General features: G+C 40.6%; 2 protein-coding genes across 2 annotated transcripts; both read right to left on the reverse strand.

The window, feature by feature from the left end:
• Positions 1-10,165, reverse strand: LOC104379603 (cytochrome P450 2J6). Its single transcript, XM_009986906.2, has 9 exons — positions 9,995-10,165; positions 8,179-8,341; positions 7,677-7,826; positions 6,565-6,725; positions 4,259-4,435; positions 3,591-3,732; positions 1,939-2,126; positions 701-842; positions 1-179 (listed from the first exon to the last, which is right to left on the reverse strand). The coding sequence occupies exons 1-9, from the start codon at positions 10,163-10,165 to the stop codon at positions 1-3; spliced, it is 1,473 nt and encodes a 490-aa protein (XP_009985208.2).
• Positions 10,166-14,481: 4,316 nt separating this feature from the next.
• LOC104379606 (cytochrome P450 2J6-like) lies at positions 14,482-24,994 on the reverse strand. Its single transcript, XM_086618631.1, has 9 exons — positions 24,827-24,994; positions 23,254-23,416; positions 21,026-21,148; positions 20,407-20,567; positions 19,525-19,701; positions 18,596-18,737; positions 17,133-17,320; positions 15,854-15,995; positions 14,482-14,660 (listed from the first exon to the last, which is right to left on the reverse strand). The coding sequence occupies exons 1-9, from the start codon at positions 24,992-24,994 to the stop codon at positions 14,482-14,484; spliced, it is 1,443 nt and encodes a 480-aa protein (XP_086474757.1).
• Positions 24,995-27,355: the final 2,361 nt, after the last annotated feature.

Consider the following 27,355-nt stretch of genomic DNA (forward strand, 5'->3'; position numbering starts at 1 on the left):
CTACCGAGGAATGGCACAGAGCTGGTAGGGAGGTGGCTTCATTGTGCTCCCAAAAACAAGCTTTGTATTGACTTCTTTCACTCCTTCTGGCAGGGTGAACGTGAAAGCCTGCAACAGGGTGGAGAAGACAATAAAGAGCTCCATCCTAGCCAACAGCTCCCCCATGCATACACGGTGCCCTGTGAAAAGACAGAAAAGGCAGTGAGCCAAAGGATTTCGGTCACACCTCCCTTTCTGACCTTGTTTGTCTGCTTGTTTTCTGCAGGCTTTGTCCTTTTCTCTTAGCTGACTTGGTCATTTGATGATTCAGAACTGAAAGGCTGCTTGTATTTCCAAAAATTGAAAGTTTTAATCTATACTGACAGCAGGCAGCAAGACATTATACAAATGATTACTAGGGCTGCACAGTTTACATTTACAGTCTTCCTAGCACTATGCATTTTGCTGCTACTATTCTGATAACTGGATCTCTCCTGCAAGAGAAAATGGATCTGTCTTCCAAGAGAAACTTTTCTATGTGTCAGTCCTTCTCTTCCAATTTTTTCCACATACAGTTGGACTTCTCTCTTCCTGGAGATCTTTGAAACAGCGGAGTGTGTTTATACACCTAGTTGTAGATGCCTTCCCAGTCATGTTGGGGAATGAATGATCTCAAGTTGTTATCACATGGAGTAGATAAATCCCTGTTCGGTGCACATACCTATGGAAAACGGTAAGAACGCTTCTCTGTTTACAAAGTTTCCATCTTTATCCAGAAAGTGGCCTGGGTTGAACTGATCAGGTGTCTCCCATTTTCCAGGATCAGATAGAACAGAGTCAATATTTGATAAAATTATGGTGTTCTGAAAAAAGGAGCAGCAGCTTCAGTTCTGTCTTGTTGTTCATATTCATTGGATAAGCAAATAATGACAAAGAAGCAAAGAATTTCAAGTCCCAGCTTAAAGTCTCATTTTTTCAAAAATGAGATCAAGCTTTAAGACATTTCATAAAATGTTTAAATTTTTGAGAATGTTGCAACATCCTTTCCTTTATTACTTGCTGTCAATAAGTTCAATAAAATAAATGGTTAAGATTCTCTAATGTTCATATTGTTAAAATGTGTTGCTTTTATTTTTCCTATTGTCACTAAGTATTTTTATTACTTATTCAGTTTTTGAGTTACAGGACATCAAAAGTATCAGTTAAATTTTTCCCTTTGCTACTCAATAATTTCTGCAATGCTAGAGTTGCTTTGAACAGATCCAGAAAAAAGGAATGAAAATGAAACATGAAAAGCAGTGACGGGAGAATATTTAGAAACAAGTTCCAATGTACCTGTCACTTAACAAAACTTGAAAATACCTTAGTTTCATTATAACATGTGCAAGATATCGCGTTTAAAATCTTGTGACATTAAAATAATTACAAATTTCCAAGTTTTTTTGTAAAACTTTTTTTCCATTTTTGGATGGCCTCTGTTCACCAGCGGATTAGCCATTTTGACAAGGGACAGACCTAAGATTACTGGAAATCAATATGTTTATTTCCAGTCACCATTCACAAGTTTTCTGTCAAGAGAAATACTGATCTAAGAGCCAACTAATGGTTAGGACAAAGTGCACGTTTCCCTGCAAAAGGCCAGCCTCAGAGATAGCCGTAGCTTAGGGGCACTGCTAGAACCAGTGGGACACAAGAGTTCATGTCCCAAATCAGGAAAACTCTCAAAAACCTTTCTAACTGCGTCTGATGCACCAAAGACCTACTGATATCAGCAGTTCTCAACCACAGTTGCTTTGCAACTAAACGAGCAATTAAATCAAAAGAAACTAAAAAAGGACAGTGTTTCAGTAATCACTAGCTTAGGGGGCTTAAGTTTTTAAAAAGTTATGTTAAATCAGTTTTAAAAACTGGTACAAGTGTACTAGACATCAGATATTCAAATATGCAGCATATTTGTACCTTTGGAATGGGAAATCCCAGCAGCTCTGTGTCCTTCACGGTCTGTCTAGGAAGAGCTACTAAGACTATATTACTGTATCGCTGGATCTCGTGAATTACGGCATTTGTATAGGGCAACTTTTTTCTGTCCTCGTAGCAAATTAAATGGGAACAACCCAGAACAGCATCCAGCTCCTTCTGGACTTTCTCTAAGGAGGAATATACAACAGGCTTTAAATATACAACAATCTATAAACTCTATACTTAGAATTTTTTCTATTGCTTTTTACAGTAACAATAACATCCAACAAGATGAAAAAGATATTTTATAAAATAAGAATGCCTTCAAATTGCCATACTGATGACCTAAATAAAACTTGATGCTGAAGTTGTTTATAGGTTGCATACTCAAGTAATATTTCAAAAATAATGGTAGCAAAGTCATTCTATAAGAATATTTAGTTTCCTGTTACGTTTACTGCTCTGCATTAATTTATAAAAATACTTTTATTAATATTTATTCTTACAGGCAGGGAATCAACTGGAAAATGAAATATTAATTGTGTAGTAGGAGACCAGTTTAGTAACTGATCAAGGATTGTTCTTCACTCAGAACTGCACAGATTTTGCTTGTCATCTACAGATGGCCTAACTGCTGTTCTGTAATTACCTGCCTTGGGAAGCACTTACACAAATTAATTTTTCTTAAGGACTTTTTTTTTTTTTTACTTACAATCTGAACTGAAATGGCAATTTCTGATTAATTTCTGAGCTGAAACGGGTCTGATTAATGCTACAGCCTTTATCATTGCAATTAGATTGACCCTATACATCAGGAAACTTAAGACTGTTTTAATATATCCTGAGAGGGTGAAAGATCATATTGTGAAAACTCGGTATGAGCAATCCAGTCTCAAATTTTAGGTCTTTTAAAGAACTGTTAGGTAACAACAAAGGGAGATTCTTTTTCCTTACCACTTCCAACGTTTTTTTGTCAGCCTCCTGCTATGCCTGGTACCCAGCTTAAACTCTCAAACATGAGGCCTTTGAAGTGATTTGTGTACCATTTAATCCTTTCTGTCGTGTACACTCTGACTCTTCCTTTTCACTTGTTTTACTCTGCCAACCTATATCTTTCTTCTGTGAATATCATCATTAAAAGCATACAGTTTCAAGCTGCTCCCGCAATCTTTTTTTTAATAACTATTTATATGTAGCTATCTATGTTTGAAGTTTTAAGCTTCATGAAATAACCACACATATTAGCAACCTCTCACGGCGTTGAAATTATTTCTGCTGCAAAGAAGCCAGGCATACATCAAAGAGGAGCAGCCATGAGCTGAAAAGGATGACCTGAAGACTCCATCTTGTCCTCAGTGAAAATCTCATCATTATTGTCAGTGGAGGGGCAGCAGTGCAATTTGTCTGATCTGAGACTGGACTGCTCTGTCTGATCAAATGAATCACACCCTGCATTCTGTATAGATCTCTTAAAAACAAAACCTACAATGACTGGCCTCTATGTTAGAAAGGATACAGCAAGAGACAGATACATGCAGTTCACCTGATTCATACCCTACTAATTAGCTCCTTTACTATTCTTTGAACAAGATCTACAACTATTTGAACATGTATAGTTTTTAAAAGTTGCAGAACTGTTTGGGAGTGCTTACCTTGAATATCAGGATAAACCACCATATAGAGCAACGCCCAACGTAAGGTGGTGGCTGTAGTTTCTGTACCTGCCAGAAAGAGGTCAAAAACACTCTGGATCAAGTTTTCTTCATCATAAGTAGCATGACTATCTCCTTTAGTCTGCAGATATGAATTGGAAAGACCAAGTTAAGACACACAAAAAAAAGAAGTAAACCACCTTCCATCACAGGAATATTTACTGTTACTATCCAAAATGGAAAAAAAAAAAAAGGGCTAGAAACCAAAACTTTCTGAATAACATGAAAACATTTTCTAATATTCTCCAGTAAATATGTCAGTTCGTCATCTCCACATACATGTTGTTCTTCAGCCATGACAAAGTTACTAATTGTACATGCTTTCTAATCCTGCTGCAAATCCCATCATAAGAGCTGTTTCTAGGGATGCCTTAACCATTAGCAGATCTGTTATTATTGCAGTTATAGACAACCTATCTATAAATCTACTTACGTTATTACTTCATCCTCCTCCTGCCATCTTCTTAGCGTCACCTTTTTTTAATTCATCTACTTATAAGTTTTTCTAAATTGTGTACTTCTAAATTTCTATTAGACATCGTTATAATCAAAGGAGCCCTTAAAATTCCGTGTTGTTAGCAGAGTGTAAGAAAAGTTCAGATACTCACTTTATCTATCTCATCCAAATAGTAATCAATAAAATCTTGATTTTCATCTGGTTTTCCTTTTTCTTTGCGGCTTTCAAGTTCCTTTGTGAATAGTGTGTTTAAAAACTTTATGTTGGATGCAAACTGTTTAAATGATGCTAGGAAATGATGTGCAAACCAGGGAAACGTTTCACATATCTGTAAAAGAGATATTTTAGATATATGATATTATTAACATTAACAAACTAAATTTGAATCCTAATTCAGGCTTTTGGGTAGTGGAAAAAGCAAATGAAAGACCTCGATGACTGCACGTTCACCATTACACTGAAGGGATAGTACCTATCCCATGATTCATTAAAGCCTTTCTTAACCTCATTTTTCCCTGGAGCAGAATTTCACTTAGTTTTGTGCTATAAATTTTCCATTGTGATGTATAGAGACTAAATGAAGTTCCTCTGTACCCTGATCCTTTGTTAGGCTGAACTTCAGTAGCAAGGACCTCATATAAAACATGCCCCTGTTCTCAGTTTATCCAGCACACGTATCATTTCTCTCTCATCACTAAAAAAATAGATCCAGGTTGACTTCCTTGACACATCTGTTAACTGAAAATAGACATATCCAAACCCAGGTTTATTTTCTTACTGTAGGCTACCAAATGTATGGGGATTTTACTCAGATACATTTTCTCACAGATAAGAAGCAAACATATCACATCTGTGTGATATGCAAAACAACCTGATGAAATAGAAATACTGAGCACTGTGGATTCCCTACCGTTTATTCATTGTTCTAAACCTATTCACATTCTTGCACTTATATCATTATAAAACCACATCTCAGCAGAAATAAACAGAACACTTTTTACATTCATTCCATTCCTCTATTTCATTTTCCTTTCTTTTTTCCCCTTTTGCAGACTGCACTATGTCCTTCCAGTTTACCTATTTCGATGGCAGGTGCATTACAAAGATTTCTCTTCCCACAAACCTATTCAGATGCCTAACTTATATTTCTTCTTCGTCTTACCGCATAATTTTGCTGAAACTACCTATCCACTTACCAGGAAAACAGATCAGTACAGACTGTCATTAAAGGATTGTACATCACTGTGAAAGCACTGTGGAGAGGAGGACAGAATGAAATACTGGACTAGAATATTTTTTTTAGCTGTGGACACACTAGTAAGAGTTTTTAAGAACGCCTTACACAAATACCTACTAAGAACAGTCTGGAAATAGCTGATCCTCTCTTTACCTTGATTAGAAGACAGCTTAAGAATCCACCTGCATTTTCTGGGAGAAAAAATCATAAGTAGTTTTGGTTTGGTTTATTTTACTTTTTTTTTTTTTTTAAACCAAAAGCATCAGATTAGCCCTGAAATTCCCTACGACCTTGATTACAGCAGTTTCTTGTTGGCAAGAGATGATGGAAATCATGCAAGATACAAAGCTGGATGAGTTCCAGCAAGTTCTGCAGAAGCAGGCTGCCTGGAACCTCGGTAGATTGACTTCTTGGCTATACACAGTATTGCGGTTCCCATTCATAAATGGCTAATGATATAACTGCCCTTGTTTGAGGCAATCTGTTCCACTGTTTCTGCAGCTGCAGTCTTTTCTGCCCAGTGGACTAGATGTGAAGTTAGGAGCTGCTGTCTTGAATAAAGACAAATATCATCCAGCAGCTAATGGAGAGTGACTTCCAGAGTGTATTAGTGAATTCTCATAAGGACATGCAGAGGTAGTACACGTGTTGCTGCCAAAAACTACAGGAAAAAGCTACTATTAAAGCAATTTCATGATATGTTACCTTTACACGAAACAGTTGCTCTTCATCAGTTTCCATGAAGTTAGCTAACAGTGGTGAAGGAAACAGTAACAACCCATATTACTCTTGACATTTGTTGCCAGTCATGTGATTTCTTACAGTGAAGAAAGCTACTTTGTCAGATAGAATTTAACATAAGCCTATTTCAGAGCTTTTCAGATATTTTAACCTATATTTTACTACCAAGTTTCAGTTATAGTTTCAAACGCTGGAGTTGTACAGGTAGCGCTTTTGCAAGAAAGCCCTTCGTACATCTCCCACGCATGCAGCAAGGCCTGTGTGTCTCCATCCCTGTTCACAAGACATGGGAAACTTCTTCGCTGTGATGAAGCATAAGCAATTGAAACAAGTTTCAAACTAGGCATCTGGAAGCACTGTTCTCATGCATACTCCAGCAATTCCAGGTGCACTAGTATTTATTATAGAAGTAACAAGCAAGTCATCTTTTTTGTTGTCTATCTATATAAAGTAAAGAAACAAAAAACTATTTTTCTCACAAAAAAAGAGATGCTGTTAATAAATGCTCCTATATTATCAGCGGACTGAATCAAGTGGAGAAAATTTTCATCATCTTCAGAGAAGCGATGTCCAAAAACGACAGAACAAATCACATTTGCGACAGCACGCATGACAGGCATAGAGGGGTCCAGAGGTTTTCCTGTAAACACAGTGAAAAGCATTCACCATTAATACTGTTCCTGCTTTTCCCACTGAAAGGAGAGCTGATAATATTTTATAGACACTTCTGACATTACTTAGATTGCTGGATGGCAAATTTCAATTTATTGGTAAAAGGCATGAGTAAAAAGTAACTTCAGACATCTAAAAAACACTGTTGGCTAAAAAAAGGCAAGGGCATTTTTGTAACGACTACTAATAATACCAAGTCTTGGTGGGAACGGAATTAGTAGTAGTAGTCTTACAAAAATACCCTTATTTCACAGAACCTTGGCATCAGTAGATCTCATGTTTAGCAATAACCAGAGTACAAAAAAAAAGGTCAGCTGAGACATTGTATGAATAAGCAGCTGCACTGAAAAGAGAACCACCTTTTATTCTTTGCTCATGTCCTTTACACCTGGATAACAGAATAATTGAGCATACCTATAGATTTAACCGGTTATTCAGCAGCACAATTTGACAAACATCCTCTCTTACTGAGAAGGCTCCCACAAGCCGCGTGAGGTGGGCTTGTTCCACTCCACCTGCCAGAGCAAAGCCATAGGGTTGTGCAGTCTTGGTCAAATCTTTTAGTATTTCGAGCATTATTTCTCCTTTCTGCGGAGGGATGTGGGGTGTTGGGATACCTATTTTGTTACCGTTCGCTGTTACTCTGATCCTGCGACCACAAGTAATATAAAACTGACTAAGTAGTAACAGCCAGGGACCACGGAGTCTCAGTTCTAAGTCTACACTGTGAGGTGTCACATGTAGCACTTCTGCAAGGAAATGTCACATACAGATCGTATGATACAGACCTTTGAGACTCTGCTCTACGGGTACACTTTAAATCCGTTTTTGTAATCAATTAGTTTCAAAAGCTACAGGTGACCCACTTGTCAGCAAAATCACCCATTGCACACACTGACCTGCACACTGAGTCACATACCATTTGTTTTCTTTAAGTATTCCACCAGGTGACAGGCCTCCTCTTGTAGTTGACGCTCCTGGTCTTTTTTCCCCACTCCCATTTTCCTCATCACTGCAAGTCCAAAACGCCGTTGCTGCTTCCAGAGATGACCATTAGAGAACATAATACCTAGGATTATAATTAACTAATGCTGTTAATGCTTTATAAATTAATGAATTGATATCATTAATATGTCAAAGAAGCTTCTCTTTCATTCTAATTTTTTCAAATTTTTGCCAGCAGTCTGGCAGCACACCTCTTTCCTTTCTTCTTCTAGTTTAGCCATCTGTTTCCTGTATAGAAACTCTTACAACAGCTATATTCTGCCATTATTTTTCTGACAGAATCAAGAAATGTTTCATAAAAACTCAGGAAAATATTAATCTTTTTTCCACTGTCAATTAAGAACTTCGAGGGTCTAAATCAGCTTCCAAAACCAGGGTTAGTACACATTAAAAGAATTTGTGAAAATAATAATTACCATTTCCGTGATTCAGAATGTGAATGATATTGCTTGTTGGCCTCCCAGCAACGTCTTCAGCATGGACAGTCAGACCTCCCTTCACTGCCTGAAACCCTTGCAGGACAACTATAGGAATATTTGAAACCCATAAGGTGAAGACATTGCCATACATTTTGGCCATCTGTAGAATGAAGCAACATCAGAACAACATGGGTGAGAACTCGTTCCTTTAAAACAAACAAGATGAACCAGATCTTTTCCCTTGGCATATGCTCCAGGGGTGACTGACCTTGAGAAGAGTATCAAACCCATGCTTACATACAATATAGCTTGAAGTCAGGTTTCTATCTAAAGTCTCATTTACTAAAGTTCAGGATGTTCCTAGAATGTCAGATAGCCAATATTGCCAATGTCCGTGATGTTATTTATTATATATCGTACAATTCAAACCCATTGCAGGTGAATTCTTATGTGTTTGTAAGAAGAAAACATTAGCTCATGAGTTTTACGTGAACTACCTACATTCTCCTTTGTGTATTAAGCATAGCAAAAGCAGCTGTGGAGGTGGGTAAAGAAGAAATCCCCCTCTCCTTCCTAGCTTAGCCATGATAGCCTTGTTTCCGCAGTGCTGTGCACGCAGACATCACTAGAAGTAGGCAGGACAGTCCTTTCCCTGGCTGGAGAATCGGGAACTGAAAAAGTAAAAGCCTGAGGGAAGCGCAACTGTGCGTAGATCAAAGTAGCAAGTCTGTGGGGCAGAGTAGGCTGGGAAGAGCGGGGAGTTGCCAAAACATCCCAAGAACCGCAGGACTAGAGGAGCACAAAATTGTGCTGCCTGGGAGCAAATAAGAGGGAGCAGATGTGCACGTTGAGCAAAAATGTATGTGTATATGCATGTGCCTGCACATTTGTATTTAATTTCATTTTTGGAAGGACTAATTTATTATTTTTGAAATCTTAGGATAAGCAATACTACTCTTCAGATTTGGGAGGTCAGAAACAAAAGAAAACATAACAGACAGACACTGGCTATAATTTTACGTCATGGAGTCATACTACTTTGCCTTGAAATATGCAACTTGGGAGAAGAGAACTGGGAGGACAGGGAAGAACCAGGGAAAAGGAAGGTTGAGAATAAAGAGTGCAAGTGAGGTGTTATTACTTATGTATTTAAATGTTAAATATTTAATATATATGTGCGAGAAATATAAATATACAAATTCTAAAAGTGCTGTGCATTACAACTGGACTTAGAATAAGAGACTGAATGTAGCCAACACCATGAATTAGTTCAGCTACTTAAAAGCTCAGTTAGGCTCAGAAGTCTGAAACAAGGCTATCAGTCTCTTGCGAATATCTGACCAAATTGTATGTCAGAAAAAAATTTATTTTAAGATAAAAAAAAAAAAATCTGTTGAATAAGTATAAAAAACCTAATCTTTTCTATACTGGAAACACATATGCACTCAGTAGCTATTTCATGGGATATTTAGAAACTGGCAGTGCAACAACAGTCAACACATAGACATGCAAAAGACTGAACAGAATTAAAGATTCTTCTTTAAAATGTCTCTTTTTCCTACGTGTAAGACAAGAATGTTATCATCAGTATTGTTTTGTTCATATGCACATAAGGTTTTAATGACCTGTCCCATAGTAAGCTGGAAATTTTCATACCAAGAAACAGATATTTTAATGATTCTCACCTCTTTTTACATTTATACAATTTAGAATAAAGTCCTCTCTAGCATTCAAAATAAGTCTATGTTAAACACTCACATCTACTTTTCAATCAGCTTATGAGTCCATTAATTAGTTGCCTGAAAATACATACTTTTTTAAGGATCTCATGATGAATGTGGAAGTTCATCTGCAGCAGATTTCCAAAGAAGGGGTATGGAGTTGGTCCAGGAGGAAATCGTCTTCGCATCCATTGCAATTTCAAAAACTGCATAAAGAGCAGAGACACCACAAAAAACACCAGCACCACACTTACTGTTAACATTTTGATTCTGGTTTACAAGACTGCGTTGTCTCTGAAAAACTGCTATACGGACAAAGGATAGATCCACTTTATCTTGCTTTGCTGGTACCTCCTTAAAAAGAAAAAAATATGTTGAAGCTTCTATGCCTCTCAGTCCTTCCCTCTTTATCACTTTACTTTGCCATCTCAGAGAATGAAGTGTTCTTATTTTTAAGCATATATGACATCATTCCACTATATTGCAGCTACAAATCTGACAATCATTGGCTCTTCAAGGGATACAAAACGCAGGTTAATTATAGGCCTTCTTGTGCCATGACAGTTGCTGTGACAAAAATCCCTGCCCACAGTACTGGTTTCATAAAAAGCCTCTTGCAAGAACAGAGAACTAAAAAAAATTTCCTCAGGGTTGGCTACACACCCAAGGCCAGCGGGATTACTGAAAAGTTCAGGCTCAGCAGCAGCCATCACATGCATCGACCACGCGCACTGCTCCTTCACTCACCTCGTATTATAGCTTGATTCTGATGTTCTCTGTTATTCCTTTAATATTTTGTTTTTTCTCACAGTTTAAATGGCAAACTCTTTGGGAGATGGATGGACCTTTTAATTTTGTGCCTAGACCACATAAACCAAAACAGACTCTTGGGTAACAAGAGTTTGATGGTTATAATGGCATAACACCTAAATGTCCACACACTCTCTATTCAGTCGAGTAGACAGCAACATTTCTTCATCCCCTCCAGCTGCTTCTCAGCTATTTCTTACTGTATTGCCTGCAGCAGGAGTAAAGATGATGTACAAGTGTCTTTGTGAGCTGCCCTCACAAACGCTTTCATGCAACTGAGCAACTCCATTTGGGAGCCATGGATTGTTTTTCCTTTTTGAAGGTAGAGCCTACGCCTCTGCAAAGGGGGTCATTTCGGACAATGCAGCTTTGGCACTTCTTCAGCACTTGCTCAGGAACAGCACTAGCTTAGACTCAGCTCATCTGGCTTAGATAGGAGCATGTGGCACTCTGGGAAGTCACCCAGATGGCTTAGTGGCACACATGCCGAACTTACAGAGCTGGCACAGCTGAGAATAAGAGTTGTGAGGTGTTAAGCAAGTTGGTTCACTCCAGAAGTGGGGCAGAGAGCTCACATTTACAGAGTCTTGCTGGCCAGCAATCGAATCGAGAGCTGGGTTCGAACTGAGAAACTACATTATCCACTTCCGAGACCACCTGTGCAACTTGTAGTTCCTTCACTTGTGGCATTGCCTTTTTCGCTGTCTCAAACCACTCACAACTCTGAATTCAGTATTTTCCAAAGTCTCTTTGGGAGAAGGAAGACTCACAGTTGTGATTGTGGCGGCTGTCTGGGACGCCACTCCAAACGACTCTGTCCTGCCTGGATATTCTCTGTGAAGAAAACAACATGGACAGTGATTTCCCAAAGATTTTTGTCATGGCAATTGCTCTAGCCCTGGTTGACTGGCAGTTTGGCATCCAGAAGTGCTTAACTTAGTGGGATTTTCATCCTGGGGGTGTGAGAAAACACCAGCTGCAGATGCCCAACTCTTGCATGCAGAGGGGCAGCACAGCGGCTGGTATCACAGCTTCACCATCTGGACAACCCACACCCACGTTCATGGACACAGCTCTTGTCCTGCAGATTCTCATGTCCCAGCCTTTCCTGGGTGGGTTTTAGCCCAACCATGAGGACCAAGCCCACCACAAGTCATGCTCAAGATCTCCAAGGATAGCCTGCAAAGCCTTTCACATCGGATAGTGGCAGCGGGAGACTTCAAGAGGATCAGCCCAGGCTCCACATGAGTCCTGAATGGCACGATCTCTGACAGGCTCCATATGGTTTCTGGCCCAGGGCACCTATGCTACATGAACTGCAAGACCTATCAGTGAGGCTTTTCCCCAGTGTTGTTACTCTCATAGGGTGAACAAAAAAGTAACAGATTCCACACGTATTGCTGGGAGAAGGGATGTGAATGACTTCACGGCCCCTAAGGCTTGCTTACCTCGCCCACTTGCAGCCTCGTCTGGCCCCTCCATCCCTTCGGAGCAATCCTGGCTGGTCTCTCTGCATCTCCACTGGCTCTCCAGGCTCACTCCAACTTTTCCACACATATTAGCCATGTTCCGGTGATTGCACCTCACAGCCTAGACATGAACTACTTGCATTTAGAAAGGTGGCTGCCAAACAGCTTTGCAATGCCTTTGGGAGAAGGTGTTAAAGGGAATACAACTCGCTTTCCTCTTCATATGAGATGGTGCTGGAAGACAGGGAAGAGAGAAGTCTGATGATTCTAAGTATTTGCCACAGTTTCTGTGGTTGTGAATTGAATCTTTAGGGAGGCAGAAGTTAGAGCTGGCTGACAGGGCAGCAGAACAGAAAGGTATCCCTCTTACCAGAGAATCCTCCTCCTTTGCCTCTCCTCATGAGAGCTGCTGGCCCATTCTCCTCTCCCCCTTTCCTTTCAGCTCTCAGAGAAAAGGATCCATTTGCCCTCTACTTAGGCTTTTGAACTGAAACATGCTGTGGCCTGTGTCCTACACCAGCCTCATGGCAGCTTGTATGCACCCCATTACTTATGTTCCATGCCCCAAATTCAGTTTCAGGAACAATCACCACCTCCCACTCTCAAAACATACAGCTGCTAGGGCATCTGCCAGGCAAGTACTAGAGGCAGCTGTTCAGCAAGGGAGCTCACACTCCCAGGCTAATAATAGGGTTTCAGGGCATGTTCCATATCTCACCTGCCTGCCGCCCTGCCCTGAGGAGTGATGCTAGGAAAGCACATCGGTTTAGATACCATCTGAGAGGGATGAACATCAACATCTTCAAATCTATGTGAGTCATGACAAAAGCGTCCACTTGAGCCCCTAACCAGAAGCCTGAGAAAAGGGTACTGAACCTTATGATATGGAGCTCCTTCACGAAAATGAATAAATTTTTTTAACCGACAGCACTACATGAAAGAAAACAAGGTCTAACATGGTGGATAAACAAGGCAGTGACAACTAATCCTTGAAGTATAATTGCAGTAACAATTGTAAAGTCTTTTCCTCAGGGAAGGAAACTGGTAGAGCAACAGATATTTGCTACATCCACTAGTAGCCCTTGCTCTGGCCTTGATTTTTAAATCTTGCTGGGTAGCAAGGCAAGCCTCACAGTGTGACTGGTTTCTGGCACTGGCTCTTCACTAGCTCTGCTTGGGCACTGTTCCTGCTTCTGCCAGCCACATCTTGCACAGATCTTCCCCACGGTGTGCGTGCCTTACTGACAGGCACTCTCAACTCAGCAGCTCTGCTAAGTGTCCCTTAGCTCAGCGGTTGGAAGGCTGTGTGCAACTGCCCCGTGCTCATAGAAAACTCTCAAGAAGTTTGATTCTCACACAGCTCTTGGGAAACACTACATACATTTCTCCTGCCCTGTCCCTCCTTTGCAGGCACCAAGCTTTGCTTCACAAGACTGCAAGCAGTCCCCTTAACTGTGCTTTCAAGCATCAGTAGAGAGACACGGTTGACCTAGATTGCTGTACGCCATTATCATGACAAAACTCCACTGTGTGAGAGGACACTGTTTCATAGAAACACCTCTCAAACACACCACAGCAACATACGCAAAAAAACCACAACTTTTTCAGGCCAGCCCACTGGTCTGTTACTATTTACACCCACTTTGTTCCACCAGCAGTGAAGGTCCCCTCTGCCATTCTTCATCACAGAATATACAGGGTTTGCCTTCACTTTCGGCCTGAGTCACCAGCATCACACACAAACGAAGGGTTGCACTGCTGTAGCTCTGTTACTTCCAGATTCAAGCCATCATCTCCACATGGATCTCAGCTAAATAAGCAAAGCAGCTGGTGCACACCTAGTTGAGGCATCCCTCCACAACTCTATTCCCCCATAGCAACCATAGCTGGGGCTCTGGCAACGCCCAGAGCCACCACCTCTGAAAAGAGTATTTCTATACCCACCCCACTCTAGATATGGGAATACATGGGAATGATGGGAAGACCTCCAACACCTGGCTTTAATGTTTGTTCTCCCTCCAGTAAGATTCCTGTTGAGTTTCCAGTAAGACCAGGCACCGTAACAATTTTCTGTTTATTTCATTTGTAATACAGCAGAAAAAAAATAATGCACAGAGATTTTTCCAGATATGGGAAAAACAGAGTATTTTCAGGGCTGGCTTCTTAGTCATGTAACACAACAAGGACAGATTCACACTGAATTTGAGCTAGAAATGAAAATCATAGAAGCTGCACAAAAGATCAACACACTAGCAAACTTGTGGCAATGCCTCTTTCTCAAATATGTAATACCCTGCAACCTAGCAAAGAACTGCACAGATCTTGTAGGGATGGGGTTTCATTGTGCTCCCAAAGATAACGTCTGTGTTGACTTCCTTAACTCCTTCTGGTGGAGTGAACTTGAATGTCTGCAGCAGACTGCAGAAGATGATGAAAATCTCCATCTTTGCCAGCACCTCTCCCAGACACACACGGTGGCCTGCAGAGGCAGAAGGGAAAGAGCAGTCAGTCTCCACAGAGGTCTGTAACCAGCAGCTGCTTCCCGGCTTTTCAAAAGAGAATCATCAAGGAACAAAAAGCTTTGCTGAATTTGATATTTTCCTCTCAGATTGAACTGACTGAACAATTGAGATGTCTGCAATCCTTCTTTGCAGGATCTGCCTAGATTACAGAAGAAGATACCAGAGATGTTTCTCAGTAGTTTCATACTTTGCTTCCTAATCTATAGGACTCCCCAGTTCTATTAAATGAGTTTCAGACTCCTGATTCCAAATGACAATGGCAAGAAAGCATCTTTAGGTTCCCTCACAACTTCCATTTAGTACAGGCTGACTTCTCTTCACTGATGGCAGTGAAAAATCAGAATACAGAGAACATTCTCCATCCAACTAGACATTTTCCTACATAACGTTTTCAGTTAAAACAACTTGTTAAAGAAAAAACTTTTCCCAATTTATCAATTAAGTGTGTTCAGGGTGTAATTTCCAGTCACAGAAAGACAGTGATAGATCCTGCAGTGTAGCGGTTAGGCCATTCAACTTGGATGTGAGAAACCAATGTTAAACTTCTTTTCTGCCCAGTTTAGGCCAGGAACCTGGGCCTGATACTTCCACATCTCAGCTGAGGGCTCTGACAACCAGGCTATTCCATCCTTGCATGATCCACAAGAGCTTTTGTTTGTTTAAGCTTCTGTAAACTCACACACTGGGTGAAAAAGTGACTCCAGAAGCTCCTCAGGAAAGACATAGCCATCTGGGATGTATGTGATCCCGCTTCAACTTTCTGTGCCAATGAATATTGAATTATTTATACAAAATAAATCAGCTCCAGCAGAGCAGCCTGCCACAGAACAGCCACTATAATAGCATAACCTGAGATATGCAGAGAATGACAAGGGACGACAGTGTAAAGACTTGAATTCCCAGATTATTGGCAATTCTAAGGCCTTACTCCTTTTACTTTCTCTGCATTTTCACAAAAATTTAAGATCAAGGGTTTGTACAATTACCAAACAACTTATTTTTGTAATCAAACATTTTTCTGGGCTGTGAAAACCGTGTGATCCTACAGTTTGGGGTTACACTCCCTTGGGCCTTCTCCGCAGTGAACATAATACAGCCTCACACTCACAATCTAACCCACGCCAACGGGCCCAGTTATCAGTGCACCCACCTGCTGAGAAGGCTAAGAAGGCCTCCCGCATCACAAAATTTCCATTCTTGTCCAAGAAATGACCGGGGTTGAACGGGTGAGGGGTCTCCCAGTATTCAGAGTCAAAAAGAGTTGAGTCTATGTTTGCCATAATCATAGTGCCCTGAAAGGAAGATGCTGTTGGCTCAGTTGTGTCACCCGTCAAGAAGAAAAGGACACAAACAGATTACAGCTATAATTCAGCACACTGCTGGTCACGTGGAAAATCAGCAGAAAAGAAAGATTATTTTATTAGGAAAAAAAAAGATCTGAAACTCAAACTGTTTTCAGGGTTTTTTTCTTCAAAAAACAAGTAAGAAAATAAACTTCAGTGTTTCAGGTTCAGGAATTTCCCTGCTGTACTCCTTCATGTCTCCTTTTTTTCCATTCTGTTAGAAAAGGCAACAGAATGAGTGGTTTGCAGTTGTTCAGCACCTCATCCTAAATCTAGTAAAAATTATTTTCCCAATTCTGACAAGTTTTGGCAAATAAAGAAAAAAGCACCCTGGAAATTAAATAGTATAATTCACATTATTTTTCTCAAGCTGAAGGCGGGAAAGATGTGCACGACAAACACCACGGAGCAGGGGTGTGCAGGAAGATGCCTCCATGTGTGCCTTTAGGGAGGTTTGGCATTGAAGTTAAGTTTGGAAAGGCTGGACAAGTCAAAGAAGCTGGCAGAAGCTTTTTATTTGAGGTTAGGTAACAGTTCAGAAGCTGTCAGGAAATATCTTCATTATATTTCAAATATGATGCCAGATTTAATAATAAGAAAAAGTCTGAAGTAAATGAAGTTGAGTAGATGCTTGATATTGTCTCAGACATCACCAATGAAGAAAACATTCCATCTCCCATTTGTCCACATGGCAGACAATATCCTAGCATTAAGTCTGCGGCACTTTTCCTACTGACACCACTGTATGATCCTGATAAGTCTTTCTAAGGTCTTTTGAAAGTATAAGAGCTCAAGTGCTTTAAAGTATTTCAAAATCACAGGATCTTGGAAAGTAAGACTCTGCAGCACTCCCACAGAACACTCATTTAATTGGTGTGAAACTGTGCTTTTGGAAAGCATTTTCACTCACTGTCTATGAGATAAAGGCACAGGCCAGAGGGCAGGGTAGCGGAAACATGCTGCCTGCCACTGTGGTCACCAGCACCCATCTGCTTGAATGGGAGGGAAAAGGGGTTAATGGTAAACATGACTGCAAGGAACTTAACTCATGGCCAAAGATCACATTGGAACAGAACAGATATCTACCTTTGGAAGCTGATACCCCAAAACAGTTGTATCCTTCACCACTTCCCTAGGAATTGTGATTAAAATAATGCTACCAAAGTGCAAGATCTCATGAATCACAGCATTTGTATAAGGCAGTCTCTTCCGATCCTCATAGCAGATGAGATGGGAGGGACTCAGAACGGCATCTAGCTCTTTCTGCACTTTTTCTAAAAAAAAAAAAGTCCCTATACATACAAGAACACTGTTTTGCATGAAACAGAGCTTTCATTTCCTTTTTGGATTATAGCAGTGATAGGAAAATATACAATATGTAATTAAATAATATTTACCATATCTTAAAATGTAAATACGTTTATACGACTTCTAGTTATGATTTTACTACACTCTGGTATTTCCTAGTTTATAGGTTCTATGTTCAGATCATCTTTCCACAAGCCCAACAGATTTATTGAGCTTCATAGTTAAAGGAAGGGGCACAGACTGTAAATAAAACATGAACTACTTCTTAAGAGATCAGTTCAGTTACTCAAGCTTTTATTTTTACTCTAGTTAAATACAGACTCACAGCACACTAAATCAGCATGTTGCAAGGCAGCCACTGTATCAAGCTGATACATGTATGTAATGCTGAGGACTGGAACAGGATAATATTACCAAACCATCACCAGCTGTTAATCTCTTCTGGCTGTTATCTAGGCTTCAGTAAGTAACACAGCTGATACAGTCTCAGAGGGTTCAGGGTCAAATTTCATGCTTTAAAATTAGGCTAGTAATCTAAGAGGATTTGTTTGCCTTTTATTTCATTAGAATTTGAAAGTATGTGTGTGCACAGGGCTCTGTTCTTCCAGAATTCAAGCACCAAAAGCATGAAAAAAACAATTTCTAGCTCTAAATCTAAGAGTTGAGAACATGTACCTGGTTAGCAATTCATCACCTCTGAAAGCCCTGTATCAAATCATTAAAACATTTTGAAACTAGTGTGCAACTATGACTTTGTCCAGAATTTCCCAGCCATCTTTTTGTTTTCCCATTATTGTCTTCCTTCTCTGTTTAACATTCCCATACATCACAATAAATATACTTCTTATACAGAAATACAACTGGTGTCTCAGTTAACGAGTGCAAATAGTATATTCTTACTACACATTCTGGATACAAGAAAAGCGACACTTTTCCCCAACCCAAGCTCATATTTCACATGTTTTCAGCCGGACTGTATCTTCCATTACATGCTTATAGTACTGAAACAGTCTGACAAAAAAATCAACAGACAAAATACAGTATCAGAAGCTGAATATCCCCGAAATTATTTAAAAATCTCTGTCTGAAAATTTTTTACTTCACCGGCTTCTTAAAAGCAAAGCTCAAAAAAAAAAGAAAGCTTGATATTAAAAAAACCTTAATCTTAACTAAAAAAACCCAACCCTTTAACAGACAATTGTTCTACTTGAAACACACTTGTGTTTTTGTCTACAACTCACCTTGGATGTCAGGATAAGCCACCATATAGAGCAGCGCCCAACGCAGAGTGGTGGCAGTGGTCTCTGAGCCACCCAGGAAAAGGTCAAAAACAGACTGCACCATGTTGTCTTCATCAAATGTAGAATTGGGGATGTTTTTAGCCTACAGGTGTCAATGAGAGACATAAAATGGGGTACACCTGTGTGGCAGCACTGAGACAGAGACCCATCACTATACCTAAACAAACAATATTTTTAGAGGATGGAGGTACTTGGGTAGAACAACGATTCACGCAAAGATTTTCCTCAAAGAAGTACGTTGACACTGTTAAATTACAGGCGCTGTTGAAAGCGTCAGGTGCCTAAGGCCCTGTTACGCTGCCTTCTAGAGTGACTTGTGGCCTCGCTGCTAACTTCCACATCAGAAAAACACATTTCAAAGTAGTTTCATCTCATCCTTTTCACTCTTTGTACATTTGCTGATTTCAGCCATCTATTGCATATATATGTTACATCTTAAAAGATTTATGCTTTTTTTCAGAGCAGAGACTGCTCTCTTTTTTTTTAAGATTGTTAGGATAATCATACAGTACTACTAAGCGCACGAAAGCTCAGTACGAAGCATGAAGACAATAAATGTAAATATTAATAAGACACAAAGAATCAGAATTAGACAGCCACCCAAATATCAGCACCTTTTCGCAGTCCCCACTGCTGCCCACTGCACTACAGACTCCACAGTATGACAACAAACCAATGTAATTAAATCAGACTTCTACAGCAAGTTATTAAAATAACTATCCAAAGTTCCTGTTGGAATTTGACGGCAGAGTTTTTAAACTGTATCCGTAGAGCTCTGTAGTAACGTTGCTATGTACAGGCAACTGTAGGGAAGGCACAGGGAATCTGTTACGATAGGATCTGTGCCACATACAGCATGAATTACTCACTTTCTCTATCTGATCCGGGTAAAAGTCAATGAAATCTTCTGGTTCATCTATTGTGCCCTTTTGCCTGTGGCTTTTGATTTCCCGCCTTATGAAAGGCCGAACAAAATCACAGGAAAACAACGCTTTCTGCGCAGGTCCTGGGAGGTGCTCTGCAGCCCATGGGAATATTTCACACATCTGTGGAGCAACCATTCAACACAGACACGGTGAGTTACAAGACAAGAGCAAGGCTATTATAGAGATACAGCATGGACATTTTTCGTGCTAAATTGCTGAATTAATTTCTCTAGGAAAAATACTGTACGATCAAAGAGAAACGTTGGGTTCATATCGAGTACAGGAACACACATTAAAACCACAAATTAAAGACAACACAGTTTCCACCCTGGATTATTTCCCATCCTTACTGCATAACTCTACTTGTATTTGCCCTGTAAATTCACCGACAAAAGAATCCACTTTCACAGATAGATTTAACATGTATTAATATTAATAAATGTATTATGAATAAGCATTAATATATATTACCTTAGCACACAGAAAAAAAATTATTCCCTTTTATTCCGATACAAAGAGTATCACCTTTTCATCTTAACAATACTGGTGTTTCCACTGCAGAAAAGTTCAGCATCCCAAGCACATCACCTTTGCTCCGAAATTCTAATAAAGATTATTAATATAATAGTTGAACAATGTCAAACCCAAAGCACTGCAGGTCTAGTTCATATTCATAGTCAGAATTTCTATCAGCATTTAATGTGTACTAAATAATGCAATAACTATAATAACATACATTATAATATAATTATATAGGATAATAATACAATTTAAAATGTGCTCAACAATCAAATAATTTGCATACTAAATAAGTAATTTTCTCACATAGTAAAAGTGGCTGTTCCCAAAAGCCACTATACAATTGTACACTTCAATCAGCTGGCAGAAGGTTTCATCCTCTCTGGAGAAGCGATGTCCAAAAACCACAGCACAGATGACGTTAGAGACAGCATGAACAATGGGGAAGGAAGGGTCAACAGCTCTTCCTGCAGACAGAGACAAGCATTCATCTCCAAAACACTTTATCTCCTTTGCTACTTTGGAAGCAAGATCACAATGACATTTTATAATAGATGTCCTCTATGATATTTAGACTGTTAGACTGAAACACTCAAAATTCACTGCAAACATAACAAAAGATAAACCTCATTCAAAAATGAGGACAGAAAGGCCTCAAGTCTTCAACTTCCAGCCTTGCTTTTTTGTTTGTCACCTTTTCTAAAAAAAAAAAAAAAAAAATCTTGATCTTGGTGTTGACACCAAAATACACATTGCTGAGGTCTGACTGTACAAACAGTTTTGATCATACTCTAAATCTAAGCTGTGCTCCAAACCCATCCTTTTCTGGAGCAAAAATGGTTAGTTTTCACCCTCAGAGTCATGCAGACTATGTACTATGTCAAAAGCCCAGATGCAGTTCCCAAGCACCTTGCCAACAGCATACCATCTTTGTCCCTGAAGAACTCGACCAGATAATGGGCCTGAGTTTGTATCTCCAAGTTTCGGAGAACTCCAATTCCAAAATGCCTCTGATGTTTCCAGATGGGACCGCTTGAGACCAGGATACCTTCAGCCATCAAGAATCAAACTTATGTCACGTTAATGTTCATATAATAGTAAATGACAGACACACTAAGAATCATCTTCTCATCATGCTGTCACTCAAAGAAGAGAGTCACATTAGGGCAATGTTCTTTTACTTGGTTAATAAATTTCCACCCCTGCAAAAAAGCCCACTCAAATCTCAGGATTCACACACTTGCCTTCCAAAACTAGTCCTGTTCTTTCTGAAGCATTCAAGAACAGTTGTCATTACTCAAAACTCCACCCAGCAGCCTGCTCCAAGTTGCAAAGACTGTGTGAGTTGGTGTTGGCTTCTCTTTGCCCATGCTTTGAGCAGAAACGAATCTAAAACTTCATTCGCACAGCAAGGCTTACAGCCCAGCTCATGCAATCTCTTACAAGATCTCGTTTGTTATTCTGTATGATCTTCTAATACAATTAATACTTGTAGGCTATTGCATTTTGCCCATTATGTTTGACAACATCCCCATATGGTCATCGTGTTCTTACAGATGTTGCCACTTGTCAAATCTGCAGAAGTGGCAAAGACAGCTTTCCTCAACAAACAGTAGAGTTCAGGTTTCTGTCGTTGGAAATACGATGATGTCTCTCACCAAGCTACTCATAAGCCAGCGGCGATTTCTGTGGAGCTCATTGGGGAAGTGTCGATGTTTCCTATGTTAGTGTTTCTTATCCTTATGCAAAACTTCTGGAGATCATCACATGTCCCTGTTGGTAGTGCTTCAAAAAGAAAAACTCTCTAATGGCTAGAGTTGATAACTGGTTCTGAGCATGCGTCTGTGCTACACAGTCTCTGGCTTTTTAAGGAGTCCTGCTTTTACCAGACTGTTGACACCAGATATTGAGCTCTTGTCCTGGTCCAGGTCCCTCCTGGAAAGACAATGAAGCCAGGGCAAGAACTGTCTAGCAAGAACTAGAGCAGGAAAAGCAGGCTTTAGCCAATCTCCAAACAGCTTCCGAGGACCAGAGGTCTCACTGTGGGACAGGAAGGAATCCCAGGCCCCTGTGGTGTGAGTCTGTGTTCTAGCAGACAGCCCAGCATAAACCATTTAACCCACATGGTGGGGAACCACTTCCTTCCACCATGGGAAAGGCAGCTTGCTCCTTGAGACAGCTGCTTGACCACAGTCTGGAATAACACTCCCCTATTCCTTCTGTGTTGCTGGGACCCTGGGCTAGTAGAAAAGAAGCCAGCCCAACAGGTAGGTATTTGTGTCGCAGAGATTGCCAGCTTGCAGCTGTGCACCAGCTGTTTGTTAAAGCCATCCCTCTGACAAATTGCCATCACTCTGACAATAGCTACTTCGCTCCACATCACCCAGATAAAAGGTGTCAATGAAGACCCTTCCAAATGGATTGAAATGGTCTCAGACTTAATCATCTCTATCCCTTAAGGATGTTTTTCTCTACTTATATTAGCTACTATTATAAATTAAAGCTTTCCAGATCGTAGTCCACATGCAATAAAGCCTGGCTGAGGATAAAGGCATCTAGTCTACATCCTCCAGATAAGAGGCTGATGGAAACAAGTTCAATCATTTCTGTTTTAAACGCAGCACCATCTTTATTCCCCATCCATCCATAATTCAGCGGTGTCTGATATCAATGCACAATAAGAAGCTCTGAACAAGGATATGTTGCACCTACAGTCGAGCTAATACATTTAAAGCTCCAGTGACCTTCCTGTGCCTTCGGACTTCCCAAAAGGCTAGATCCTGTTCAACAGCTCTGTACGTGCTTTACAACAGCCTTTGCTGTAAACAAACCACCGGGAGCATAAAGAATTGCTTCAGCCTTAGCTTGCAGAGGCGGCTGCAAGCTCCAGATTATTTCAAATCAGGACACACACTTAAACAACACTAAGAATGGACAATTTGTACCTAGCTAGGTACAAATACAGCTTCACTGATGAGATTCTGAAATACAAGTGTGACAGTGGAACTTTGGAGACAGCTTAGAGTAATGCTGCAGAATGATATCGTACATCCTGACCAGACAGAACGGGTAAATTGGGAACTAAAGTTTTGTCAGTAAGTAAAACATGAGAGGAAACAAAGTCAAGACCTTCCACAGATACGGACATCTTACCCTTTCCATTTGACATTCTTTTGAAGACATAGGTCTGTAGTCGCCCTGAAACATCCTCTGAGTTGGTGGTGAGACCATCCTTCACGGCTTGGAATCCATACAGCACCACCATAGGTTTGTGACCCAGCCACAGTGTACAGATGTTGCCATAGATTTTTGCCAGCTGTAGGTTAGATCAATGCCAAAAAAATAACCATGAGAGAAACATCAACCAAAATGCACACGTGATGGGCATGACATGCTCTCTTCCAGCATGCCATTACCCAGGGGTTCAGGAAATGAAAAAGGGCAGAGGTTTTGTTTTGCAGTGGAAGTGCTTACTGCAGTAAGGTTCTGGGCTCTCTCTGGGAACCCACTATTCACAGCAATGGAATGACAAAAGAAGAGACGCTTTTCCCCTTTTTACACCTTGACCTGGGTGGCCTTTGCGATAGTAACAATTAAGAAAACACCCCTGACTTAGTGTTTACAGACCTGTACTAGCTTTCACATTAAATTTCACCTGTCCATTCTCGAATACATTTTTCAACTCTGTATTGCATTTCCTCAGCCAGCAACAAGTTGTTCTTGAAATTACATATTCCAGGTGTAACTTTCCTTCTAGTCCCGCAGATTTCAAGTTTCAATGGCAGGACCTCTTCACCTCTCATACAGAAGTGCTGTCCACTGAGGCATCTGAACATAGATCCAACCTCTGCTTGAGTAGTGATGGGGACTGCTCTCAGGCAACCTTGTGGGTATTCAGCAAGGACAAAGTCCCCAACTCTAGGCAACGAAAGAGTACAGCTCTGTCCTCCCACAGTGATCAACATGTACCCATCAAAAAACTTTAGCATCAAGGTCTTTTAAGTTCCCTTGTCCTAAAGCCAACATTCTCCAGCTGCAGCCAGGTATCCCCTGACATGTAGGTTTTACTTAGCACCTAAGGAAAGGCCATACTTGAAAAATATGTCAACACGTTGGATTCTGTCACGAAGCTTTGACTCAGCAAAGGATGCTGAGCACTGAAAGAACCTGTATTAACATGCTTAGCATGTTCTAATTCTTCCCATCAGCTCCTTCCTTTCACCACCACATACATCCTTAGCTCATCTGCAAGGAGCAATTCCCAGACTGGACTTTAGAAAAACAACGGAGCTACAGTTTTGGCTGCATATGGGATACAATCTTGTTTCCATCTCATGATAGCAGAAGACATACTGGTGTGCTTTTCATGTCTTCTGAATTTAAGACACTTTTTTTTTTAGAAGATCTTCTGTGTGCACCTCTGGTAGGAAATCTGAGAAACACTTTTTTCTTTTAAGGCAAAACGTCTCCCTTAAAAAACAAAGTCTTTTTTGAGGCAAAATTACGGTCCTCAGTTCTGTTCAACTTGCACACATATTAGCTTTCACACGGATTAGACTGTCTACAGATTTTACTTAACTTGTTTAGGCACTTAATTTAACTTCCATGATTCACCCTCTCTCAGGATTAAGTTCTCCCTGCCACCACATTGGCCTATCAACAGCCATCACCAGTTTTTACAGTTTTTGCCTCAATAGCTCTTTAGCTCACATCTGCAAATTCATACCTTTTTCAGGCTCCCATGATCAGCTCTAAAATTTATCCACCAGATGCTTCCAATGAAGGGAAATGGGGTTGGTCCAGGAGGAAATCCACAACTTTTCCATTGCAATTTCAGGAACTGTGCACCCAGAAGAAACAAAATCAGGGATATGAGAATTACACTTATCATCATTTCACACCTCCAAACTACTCTATCACTGAGAAAACTACTATGAATCTGTCTGTTGAAATCACTCTATATTGTTGTTCTTAACTCTTCCCTGTAACATTTAAGCTTTCTGAATTTTTTTCCTCCCTTCTTTCCTGATTGCAGAAAATGAGTAGTGTTCCCATTCTTGAGTGCATTTAATACATCACTATGCTGCAATATGCTAATACCTACCATCACTTTCGGATCTGGTAGAGGCTAGAAGGCAGGCACCTTATTCAGAAACATCCCTTTGAGCAATCGGTTTGATGGAACATGTCACTCAAAGCACTGACTACAGGCAAGCCAAGAGCTCAGATACAAAGCTGCAGCTGTCATCCGGGCACTACGTACACAGACAAGGACAGGAGCACTCCCCAGGTAGCATCCTCATGGCAGAGGCAAAAGGAAGCAGTCGGTAGCCTTGTATAAGAATGGCTGCAAACACAGATTTGGTAACCAAGAGCAAGGAAGTGCTGTAATCTGAGTTTTCACAGTAAACAATGTAGTTTTCACAGTAAACAATGCAAATAGCACAGTGAAGAATCAAGTGTTGTTAGTACTGTTGGCAAAAAGCATAACCGATCTCATACACAAATAAACTCCAAGTTCATCACATCTCAGAAGACATCACTGATTTTCTCTGGAAAGATTCTGAAGATTTTTGTGCAATCAAAATCTTCTTCCACCCGCCAAAGGTCTAGCTGCACCCCTGATCCATGCTTTTCCGAGCTCCTCAGGTCTACACACCAGAGATCACCCATGGCTGCCCTGCAAGCACAGTGCACCTGGAAGAAGCCAGCCAAGTGCCTCTCGCAGCTCTCTACACTGCAGAGAATACTCAGGGAAGCAGACCAAGAAGGGCTTCTCCAGGCACAGCGTGGCTGGACCATGGATCAGGGTGCCCCAAGCACCCTTTTCCTCCAGCCCCCCACTGTGACTGGTCTAAGACTAAACTCCAGTGCAATAAGGAGCTAAGGAAATTACAGGATTTTACAAAGTTTATTGTCAAGCTGTAATAATTCAGTGATGCAAATTAATTCCTAAATTTCCTCCAGTTCCCTCTAACTAGCAAGACGTTTCACATGACAAAGCCTTTACCTGCCTGTAATGGCAAACGAAGGTGGCACATGAAGCTCGTTTCCCCAGAACAGCTTATTCCCACATCCTAGCAAACACTAATAGGTCAAAGAATCTTCCTCTGGTTTAACCCCAGAAGCGCATGACATTTTATTTCCTTGGCTGGGGCCCCTCTTCTGAACTCCAGGTAGATTTCTCTAACGTACCTCTATGTCACACAATTACTAGAGACCACAGTCTAAAGGATAGGCAGGGACTAAGACTTTTAATCCGGACATTGTTAAATCCCAGGAGCTGCCTTTTAACACAGCTTGCAGCACAACAAACTCCACCTCACCTGCCTGTGTTTAGAGCAGCATTTCCCAACAGTGGCTGCTCAGGGACTGGCAAATATAACAAGGAGCACGTTTCAGATGTCATAGGAGAACACTGGAAATCCCAAGGGGAGGTTGCAGTGTGCTATCTCAAGATGCCTGTAACAATTCCAGGAGAACAAGTGTTCTTATTCTCATTTTACAGGTGGAAAAATCCTGGTGGTGGGAGAGGCAGGATAGCATTGCCAGGGATATAGGTCTTCTGAACAACACAGGTGTAGGTTCAAAAACCTGATGGGTAGCAGTTTACCTTGTGCCCATAACTCCACCTGCAGCAGGAGTCCTGGCAAGGTAATCATACTGAACTCCTCCACAAACACAATGGCCTTTGCTTTTGTTCTGCTAAAAGCAGTAGTCTGACTCCTCCCACGAAGTACAGGAGGACAGGGAGCACAGGCCAACACTCTTCAGGGATCACCACACTCCTAGATAAAAGAGCTCCTTTGCTTGTTTGGAAGCACAGACTGACAGCTCTGCTGACTACTTCATATCAGGTCTAGAGCTGGATCCTCCCTCAGCAGCCAAGGCTTTCCAACCCCCTGTTGGCACTGAGTTCTTGTCCACTATGAGGCTTTACACATTAGAGTTCCTGCCTTCTTTCAGTAGAAAGACTGACTCCTGCTCAGCCAGAATTAATGTCAGAGTCTGTAATTCTTTGCTTTATTTTTAATTCACAGCACTTGAAGGAGCGCATACAAAGACGTCCTCAACACAAGAAACTAGAAACAGGAGCAGTTCTTAGAAAATTTCTTGAGTGAAGTTAATGGAATAGGCTGTTTGAGATGTTGGTACCAAGCTGCCTCAAGAAGAACAGCACAGACCTTATAGGGATGGGGTTACACAGTGCTCCCCAAAAGATATTATGTGTTGACTTCTTTAACTCTATCAGGCA

Source organism: Tauraco erythrolophus, chromosome 11, assembly GCF_009769465.1.
Source record: "Tauraco erythrolophus isolate bTauEry1 chromosome 11, bTauEry1.pri, whole genome shotgun sequence".
NCBI classification, from domain to species: Eukaryota; Metazoa; Chordata; class Aves; order Musophagiformes; family Musophagidae; genus Tauraco; species Tauraco erythrolophus.